The sequence below is a fragment of the Tamandua tetradactyla genome, chromosome 11 (genome assembly GCF_023851605.1).
Source record: "Tamandua tetradactyla isolate mTamTet1 chromosome 11, mTamTet1.pri, whole genome shotgun sequence".
Taxonomy (NCBI): Eukaryota; Metazoa; Chordata; class Mammalia; order Pilosa; family Myrmecophagidae; genus Tamandua; species Tamandua tetradactyla.
Window position 1 is genome coordinate 8,925,403 of NC_135337.1, and position 10,347 is coordinate 8,935,749.

The window sequence follows — 10,347 nt, forward strand, 5'->3', positions numbered from 1 at the left end:
CAGCAGTGCATAAGTGTCCCAGTGTCTCCACATCCTCTCCAACATTTATAGTTTCCTGTTTATTTAATAGCAGCCATTTTTTAATAATTCCAAGTACTTTTTTATATTTAATTTTTATTAATAAAACCAATCAACATATAATATGAAAATTCTTTTTTCATCACATAGTTGTATATTCATCATCATGATCATTTCTTAAAACATTTGCATCATTTCAGAAAAAGAAATAAAAAGAAAGCATAAAAAATATTCATGCATACCGTACTCCACCCTCCTCTTCATTGATTACTAGCATTTCAATCTATTAAATTTATTTTACCATTTGTTCCCCCTATTATTTATTTATTTTTAATCCATATGTTTTACTCATCTGTCCATTCTGTAGATAAAAGGAGCATCAGACACAGGGTTTTCACAATCACACAGTTGCATTGCGAAAGCTATATCATTATACAATCATCTTCAAGAAACATGGCTACTGGAACACAGCTCTACATTTTCAGGCAGTTCCCTCCAGCCTCTCTGTTTACACCTTAACTATAAAGGTTAGAACTATAAAAGTAAGAACTATAAAAGGTATAACTATAAAGGTAAGAATAACCTCCAGGATAACCTTTTGGACCTGGAATCTCTCAGCCATTAAAACTTTATTTTGTTTCATTTCTCTCTTCCCTCTTTTGGTCGAGGTTTCTCGATCCATTGATGCTGAGTCCCAGCTCATTCTAGGATTTCTGTCCCACGTTGCCAGGAAGGCCCACACCCCTGGGAGTCGTGTCCCACATAGGGGCGCTGGCAGGGAGTTTGCTTGTCATGTTGACTGAGAGAGAGAGGCCACATCTGAGCAACAAAAGAGGCTCTCTTGGGGATGACTCTTAGGCTGGATTTTAAGTTGGCTTAGCCTATCCTTTGCGGGGTTAAGTTTCATATGAACAAACCCCAAGATTGTGGGCTCAGCCTATTGCTTTGGTTGTCCCCACTGCTTGTGAGAATATCAAGAATTCTCCACTTGGGGAAGTTGAATTTTCCCCCTTTCTCATCATTCCCCCAAGGGGACTTAATAGCAGCAATTCTTATAGGTGTGAAGTGGTATCGATCTCATTGTAGTCTTGATCTGCATTTCCCTCATAGCAAGTGAAATTAAGCATCTCTTCATAGTGCTTTTGAGCCATTTGTACTTGCTCTTCAGAAAAAATGCCTATTTATATCTTTAGTCCATTTTTATTGGGTTGTTTGTTCTTTTGTTGTTGAGTTGTATGATTTTTTTGTATATACAGGACATCAAACCTTTGTCCAATATGTAATTTCCAAATATTTTCTCCCATTGAGTCTGCTGCCTCTTCATCTTTTGACAAAGTCTTTTGAGATGCAGAGGCATTTGGTTTTGAGGAGTTCCCATTCATCTATTTTTTCTTTTGTTACTTGTGCTTTGGGTGTAAAGTTTAGGAAACTACCTCTTATTATTAGGTCTTGAAGATGTTTCCCTACATTTTCTTCTAGAAGCTTTATGGTGCTAGTTCTTATATTTAGGTGTTTGATCCACTTTGAGTTCATTTTTGTGTAGGGTATAAGATAGGGGTCCTCTTTCATTCTCTTGACTATTGATACCCAGTTCTTCCACATCCAATTATTGAAAAGACTATTTTGTTGCAGTTCAGAGGATTTGGGGGCCTCGTCAAAAATCAGTTGAGCATAGATTTGGTGGTCTTTTTCTGCACTCTTGATTCGATTCCATTGGTCAGTACTTCTGTCTTTTTGTCAGTATCATGCTGTTTTGACCACAGTGGCTTTATAATAGGTTTTAAAGTCAGGGAGTGTTAATCCTCCCACTTCATTCTTCTTTTTTAGGATGCTTTTTGCTATTTGGGGTCTCTTTCCCTTACAGATGCGTTTGATAGTTAGCTTTTCCAAAACTTCAAAGTAGGTTGTTGAGATTTTGATTGGTACTGTGTTGAATCGGTAGATCAGTTTGGGGAGAACTGACATCTTAACTATATTTAACCTTCCTATCCATGAGTTGGGAATGTCTTTCCACCTACTTAGATCTCCTTTGATTTCTTTTAGCAATGTTATGTAGTTTTCTGTGTACAAGTCCTTTACATCCGTAGTTAAGTACTTGATTGTTTTAGTTGCTATTTTGAATGAAATTTTTTCCTGAACTGACTCTTCAGCTAGGTCATTGCTGTGTATAGAAATGTTATTGAATTTTGCATATTAATCTTATATCCTGCCACCTTGCTGGATTTATTAGCTCAAGTAACTTTGCTGTAGATTTCTCAGGATCTTCCAAGTATGGTATCATTTCATCTGCAAATAATGAGAGTTTTACTTCTTCCTTTCCAATTTGGATACTTTTTATTTCTTTGACCTACCTGATTATTCTAGCTAGAACTTCTAGCACAATGTTGAGTAACAGTGGTGACAGTGGGCATCTTGTCTTGTTCCTGGTCTTAGGGTGAAAGCTTTCTGTCTTGCCCCATCGAGGATGATGTGAGGTGTGGACTTTCATATATTCTCTTCATCGTGTTGAGGAAGTTCATCGTGTTGAGGAAGTTCCCTTCTATTCCTATCACTTGAAATGTTTTCATCAAGAAAGGTGTTGAGGGTAGGCCATGGTGTCTCAGCAGGCAGAGTTCTCGCCTGCCATGCCATAGACCTAGATTTGATTTCCAGTGCCTGCCCATAAAAAAAAAAAAGAGAAAGGATGTTGAGATTGCCTTCACCTGTGTATTCTGGAAATGGCATACTCAAATTATGATAGCAGTGAAAAGAATGTCTTTGAGGAGGAATTAGATGAGAGATATGTGATAATCACTTGAGTTCCAGTAAAAGAACTTCAAGAAGAGCATCAAATGGAACCAAGTACGTCTATTGCAGAAGTTAAACTAAAGAAGTGTAGGAAAAGGGATAAAGCTCCTCTTTCTCAAATGAATGAGCAATTCAAAGCTTGCTCAAAACCTTAAGTACCAGCACTTCCTTTGCCAACCATTTTGCCTGAAATTAGTAAGGTACACTGGGATGCTTTGCAGAAATGGTGCCAACATTTTTTTTTTTTTTTTTTTGGCCTGGGCAGGCACAGGGAATCAAACCCAGGTCTTCAGCCTGACAGACAAGAACTCTGTCTGCTGAGCCTCTGTGACCTGCCCCAACATTTTAATTTGAGTACCAATGGCCTGAAAATAGAGGTTTATCCGAGGTTCCAGCCACATGCTTACCCTGAGCAAAAGCAGGATATTCCCAACACACTGTGGAAAGCCAGGCTGTAGTCACGTCTGAAGAATCGCAAGACAATGACCAAGGCAGAAAAGTGTCAGAAAAGGGAGAGAGAAGATGACTGAAAGAATTAAAGTGATAACTTCAGCTCAGGAGGCAGTGTTGGCATCAGGGACAATATTGCTGCAAGAGCACTTCAGCCTAAGACTGTGAATTCATGTCCCACGCCTACTTCTGTTGAGACCTTTTTGCTGCAAGCCTCTTGTGTCAGATAGTGTATGGTCCATGGCAGAATTCTCCCTGTAGAAGTGAAGTGTTGGGTTCACCTGCAGTTCCATGCAGGGCAGGACTGGGTACCTGACACTCACAAGAGGACATTCTCTGTCTTCCTGTTACCAGCCTGCACTTTCGCATATCATACAAGACAATATGTAATGCCCTGAATGTGTGAAGGGGAGCAAGATGTTAATGAAAAGATTAGTTCTAATTGGGAAGGAGGCACGAACTGCTTTGAACATACCACCATGTTTTTTTTTTGAATGAACAATGTTTTAATAAACAACAAATGACTGAGAGTCCCTAGCTAAATTGATTTTCATCCCAATGATTGATGTACTGTGCCCTAAACGTTCTCAATGCTGCCTGCTTTCTTGAGTAAAAATGTGAGTTTCTGTATTCTGAAATTTGGTTTTGCCAAAAAGTGACTGGTACTGTTGATTTTTATGAATTCAGTTTAGAAAGAGGATTTCCCATCCACGCCAATTAGAAATGTTTCTCCATGTATTGGTTTCATATAAATTACTGCTAGAGGAGAGTTCCATTACAGAGACAGTATCCATAAATATTTTACCATTGTGTGTAGGTTATAGAATATGTTTTTGCTACTTAAAAAATTTATATATATATATATATATATATATATATATATATATTCACAATGTTCAAAAAGTACTTGGGATATAGCATTAAATATTTCTCATTGTAATATTGACACAGCCTTGTTCAGTCATATTGTGTGTGTGTGGTTGTGTAATGAAATTTCTATATGTGGATTTGCTATTGAATAAAATTCCTACAAGAGCAGTTGCTGAGTAAAAAAAAAAAGATGTTGAATTTTATCAAATGTCTTTTCTGCATCAATTGAGATTATCATGTGGTTTTCTGCTTTGATTTGTTTATATATGGTGTATTACATTAATTGTCTTTCTTATGTTGAACCAGTCTTGCATACCTAAATAAATCCCATTTGGTCATGGTGTATAATTCTTTTAATGTGCTGCAGGATTCAATTTTCAAGTATTTTTTGAGTATTTTTGAACCTATATTCATTAAAGAAATTGGTGTGTAATTTTCTTTTGTATTATCTTTGGCTTTGATATTAGGATGATGTTGGCTTCATAGAATGAGTTTGGTAGCTTTCGCTCCTCTTCAACTTTTTTTAAGAGTTTGAGCCAGATTGGTAATAATTCTTTCTTGAATGCTTGGTAGAATTCACATGTGCAGCCATCTGGTCCTGGACTTTTTTTTTCTTTTTTGGGGAACTTTTTTTTTGTGAAAAGTTTGACTGATTCAGTCTTTTTACCTTTTTGAGGTCATTTCTTCTCTAGTCAATGTTGTTTGTTCATATCTTTCTAGGAAGTTTTCCATTTCATCTACATTGTTGTTAAACAACTTTTTTAGCATATAGTTCATAGTATTTCTCTCATTACCTCCTTATTTCTGTGAGGTCAGTGGTTATGTCTCCTTTTCTATTTCTGATTTTATTTATTTGCATCCTCCATCCTCTCTCTCTCTCTTTTTTTTTTTGGGTTCACCTGCCTAAGGGTCTGTGATTTTATTGATTTTCTCAAAGAAACAACTTCTTGTTTTGTTGATTTTCTTGATTGTTTTCATGTTCTTAATTTCATTTATTTCTGTTCTAATCTTCATAATTTCTTTCCTTTTGTTTGCTTTTGGTTAGTTTGCTGTTCCCTCTCTTGTTCTTCCAAGTGAACAGTTAATCCCTTGATTTTTCTTTTTTTTTTTTTTGCTTTCTTCTTTTTAAATATAGGCATTTAAGGCAATAAATTTCCCTCTCAGCACAGTCTTTGTTGCATCCCATAAAATTTGATATGTTGTGTTTTCAGTTTCATTTGCCTCAAGATATTTACTGATTTCTCTTGTAATTTCTTCCTTGACCCACTGGTTATTAAGAATGTGTTGTTTAGCTTCTATATATTTGTGAGTTTTCTGGCCTTCTGCCTGTACCTTTAGCAAGCTAAAACATCTTTTCAATATTGACATATTAGCTATATTATTTCTTCTGATCTATGAACACAAGAAATTTGGCCATTTATTTAGGTCTTCCTTAATTGTTTTCAGCATTGATTTGTATTTTTTTCGCCTATATTTTGCTGTAGGAGTTTTTTGGTTTTTTTTAACATGGGCAGGCACTGGGAATTGAACTTGGGTCTCTGGCATGGCAGGTGAGAGAGAATTCTGCCCCTGAGTCACCATCGCACTGCCCTATTTTGCTGTAGAAGTTTTATAGTTTTAGCTCCTACATTGAGGTCTGTGGTCCATGTTTAGGTAAATTTTCTAAGTGATGTGAGGCAATAATTCTTTTTTTTTGGTATATTACTGTTGAACTTTTCCACCACCATATGTTGAAAAGACTTTTTTTATCCATCAAATTTTTCGCATTGACACCTTTGGTGAAAATCTGTTGGCCATAAATGTATGTGTGTATTTCTTTATTCTCCATTCTGTTCCCTTGATCTGTATATATGTGCCAATTTGATACTGTTGTATATTCCAGAAAAGTCGTATTCTTTAGTCCTGTACAGTATTGCTGGGTGGGATATTTTTATTGTTTCCATGGAGATGTAACCCACCCAATTGTGGGGCTGACCTTTTGATTAGGTGTTTCCATGGAGATGCATCTCTACCCATTAAAGGTGGGACCCTTTACTGGAGTCATCTGGAAAAAGCTTCAGTGCTGACACAGGCAGAGAAAATATCCCTCAGGAAAGCTGTTTTAAAGAAACCACAGACCCCAGCAGATGCCAGCCAGGTGCCTTCCTAGCTGACACAGATGTTTTTTCTTGAGCCAAGGTATCTTTTCCATGGATGCCTTCATTTGGATATTTTCATAACCTTAAAGCTGTAAACTTGTAACTTAATAAATTCCCTTTTTAAAAGCCATTCCATTTATTATAACATTCTGGCATCTTTAGCAAACCAATACAGTGTTTGTCCTCATACAAATATCACCTACCTCAATTGCTGTGGTTTTATAAGAAGTCTTGATATCATCTCATATAAATACTCCAACTTTAGCTTTTAAAAAAAATTGATTTAGCTTTTCTGGGTCCTTTGTATTTCAGTATACACTTCAGAATTAACTTTTCAGTTTCTACAACAAAATATGTTACAGTTTTGATTGGAATTGTGTTAAATCTGTAGATCAGTTTGGGGAGAACTGACCTCTTAAACATTGAGTTTTCCCATCCATAAAGATGACTTGTGTATTTAGTTCTTTAATTTTTTCAGCATCGGGTTTATTTTTTTTTTTCAACAAATAGTTAATGAAGACTTAGTCATATACGTTACATCAAGGATTAAGCACAAAGATTCCTGCCTCAAGGAGTTTACGTTCTACTTCATATTTTGTGGTGATATTGTAAATGGTACTTTTTAAAATTTAAATTCTGATTGTTCATTTCTAGTATGTAATAATACAATTCATTTGTTTATTGATCTTGTATCCTGACACCTAGTTAAATTCACATATTAGTCCTGGTACCTTTTTTTTGCATATTCCTTAGGATTTTCTTCATTGATGATTATGTAGTCTGAATAAAGGTTGCCTTACTTATTTCCATTCTTTATGCTATTTATTTCTTTTTCATGTCTGCCTGCACTGGCTAGAACCTCCAGTACAATGAAAAGATGTGGTGAGAATGTGTATTCTGGCTTTGTTCCAGATCTCGGAGAGAAAGGATTCAGTGCTTCATTATTAAATATTGAGTTAACTTTTTCCCCCAATAAATGCCCTTCATCAGGTTGAGGAATTTTCTTTCAGTTCCTTGTTTTCTGGGAGTTTTATCATGCACAGGTGGTACATTTTGTAGAGTCTCTGTCTCAGTTTGTTACCAGGAAAATGCTGAACTCATGAAATAAAATGGGAAGGGTTTACTCCTGTTTTCTAAAAGGATTTGTGTAGAGTTGTATTATTTCTATCTTAAATATTTTGCAGAATTCACTGAAGAAATCATATGGGCCTGGAATTTTTTTGTGTGTGGAGAAGATTTTTAGCTGCAAATTCAATTTATTTAATGAAACAAAACTATTCTTATTATCTGTTTCTTTTAGAGAGAGATTTAGTAGTTTCCTTCTAATCCTGTTTCCTTCAAGGATATTGTCCATTTCGTTTAAATTGTTGAATTTTGTGGCATAAAGTTGTTTAAAATAGCCCTTTATTAGCCTTTTAATGTGTTAAGATCTAACTGACAGTTCCTTTTTTCATTGTTGATTTTGGGCACTTTGTGCCTTTCTTTTTTTTCTTCATCAATTCTTCTCTGATCCATTACTTAGAAATCTGCTGTTTAATCTTCAAGTATTTAGGGGATTTCCCAGATTCTTTGTTATTGATTTCTAGTTTAATTTTGTGTGGTCAGAGAACATAGTTTATGTGATTTCAATCCTTTTAAAGTTTGAGACTTTTAAGCATTTTAAATTTGTATTGCAATTTGACAAATTCAATTGCATAATTTTTTCTTGGTCATCCAATGTATGGTATTTTATTAAAGCCATGGTCTTCGAGTGTTTTTAAAAATCTGATCTTCAGTGTGGAGATAGCTGGGCCTCTGGAAACCAGGATTCTCCCTATGGAGCTTTCTGACTCATATTGGCAAAGCCAGAACCTCACAAGGAACTCTTGAGCAAGTTTCATCCTTCTGAAGAAATAGGAGCAATCTGAATAGTGTACATAGACTCCTGCCCTTTGTAGTGGAATTGCTCTGATAATAGAGTTTCTTGTAATAATTCTGCCATTAAAAATGTTATATATATATATATATATATATATATATATATACATATATATATATATGTATATATATTATTTAGGATAGTGAGTTCTCTCTGAGAATTTTAAATTTGGGGATTCATTTAAATGGCAGCTTAAAGTTTTTTTCTTTTTCTTTTTTCTGACAGCTTAAAGGTTTAACCAAAACATTTTCTTTAGAATGTGAATGACTAACTTAAAGGAAAACTTTAAAAAGAAAAGAAATTTTCTTTGGTGTCCTTTGAGTCGTTCCATTTGAAACCATTGATTTTCTTTTTTCTTCATCAATTCGTTTTTTTAAGGGAGACTTTCCCTAGGGATTATTTTCTACCCCTACTACAAGATCCCTTGTCTTAAATTGGATTTGAAGTGTATATATTGGTTGGAAAGAACAGTTATTAGAAGTTGACTATCACTATATAGCTAGAACTTGTATAGTTTTTCAACCAAAAAATATGGTAACCAAGAGTGAGATTGTCATCACTGACTTGTTTTTATTGCTGTAATACAGTCTGAGTGGAGGTCATCAGAAAAAGGCATGCCAAAATACTTTGCAGGATGAGTCATAATATAGGGTAGAAATTGGCTTAAATAAATTAAAGGGGGAGCTTTATTAGAAGACAGGTTAAGACTGCTACCTAAGACTCTGGTTCTTTTTCATAATCTGAACATATCTCAATTTTATAACCAGGCTATTTATTAGTTGTAAGTGAATTCAAGAAAAAATGAGGGAATCTTTGATTTAAAACTACCATCTTTGACATCATGATGTTCCCTTTGTGAGTTTAACTATATTGACTAGCCTTTACTTAGACGTTTGTCTTTTCATTCAGTGGGGGAAAAATGACTTGAATCAAGGCTATTAGATGAAATGAATCTTTTCTAAGATTATTTTTCAACCCATTAAATAATAATTTTATATGTTCAGAGTGGTCTACTTTGCAAATTGCTATATATGACTCCTGAGTCAGGTATTCACTTCCTAATACTTTCAAGTCATCCCATAAATTTAAAAAAGTACATATTGAAAAATACATTTTGGGAAAGGAGAGATGCTTATAAAGTCTACATTAAAACTTGAAACTTTTGTAGGGTTGTGTTATGTGAAGTTTGCAAGCAGACAGATCAAATGAGGCATTTAGTTATCAATGGTAATTTGAGGAATTATGGTATTAACTACTAAAACAAGTAGGCTTATTCAAAGTACAAAGCCTACATTTATTGAAAAGGATTTATTTCAGTTATAGTTTCTAAGTGAAAGGGGAAGCCTTTTTCCTTTAAGCTACCAAAAATTATAAGCAATACCACAGCTCTTAAGACTGACTGATAATGTCCTCAGAAGATAATGTTCATCGGACAAATAACATTGAAAAGCGATTCAGTTACTTGTAAGATAGGTATAAGGGGTTTTATGGAAGTGCTTTATCCTTGATATGCTATTTTAATTTTATGTTCTTCAGATATTTGGATTTGGACTGTATTTTGAAATTCATCTTTGCTTACAATGCCACCAGCAATTGGAGGTCCAGTTGGATATACACCCCCAGATGGAGGCTGGGGATGGGCAGTGGTAGTTGGTGCTTTCATTTCCATTGGCTTCTCTTACGCATTTCCCAAATCTATCACTGTGTTCTTCAAAGAAATTGAAGGTATATTCAGTGCCACCACCAGCGAAGTATCATGGATATCCTCTATCATGTTAGCTGTCATGTATGGTGGAGGTAAGTACCCACTAAGGACTTATCATTTTTTTTCTTTTACCTTTTTATTCTGAAATAATTTTGAATTTACAGGATAGTTGCAGAACCCATACAGATAACTCTGATATTATATTCCCATCCCATATACCCAGATCCTTCAATTTTAACATTTTGCCACATTTCACATTTGCTGTGTCGTACTATCAGTCAGTCTATGCATCTTTCAGTCCATCTGTCTATATCTATCTGTTTGTCTCTGTGTGTTTTCTGAACATTTTAGAGTAGGTCATATGTACCACAAATACTTCCATCTGTATTTTATAAGAGCAAGGCTATCGATTAAGTAACTGCCTTAAATACAGTTATCAAATTTGAGAACATTAACATTGA

General features: G+C 34.9%; 1 protein-coding gene across 2 annotated transcripts in view; it reads left to right on the top strand.

Moving 5' to 3' along the window:
* Window positions 1-10,347, top strand: part of LOC143649839 (monocarboxylate transporter 1) — a 70,042-nt gene that overhangs the window by 48,658 nt on the left and 11,037 nt on the right. For both annotated transcript variants that reach the window (XM_077119864.1, XM_077119863.1), the window contains exon 3: window positions 9,718-9,978. In XM_077119864.1, coding sequence (XP_076975979.1) covers window positions 9,762-9,978 — 217 coding nt within the window. In that variant the 5' untranslated portion in view covers window positions 9,718-9,761. The remainder of the gene's footprint in view (window positions 1-9,717; window positions 9,979-10,347) is intronic.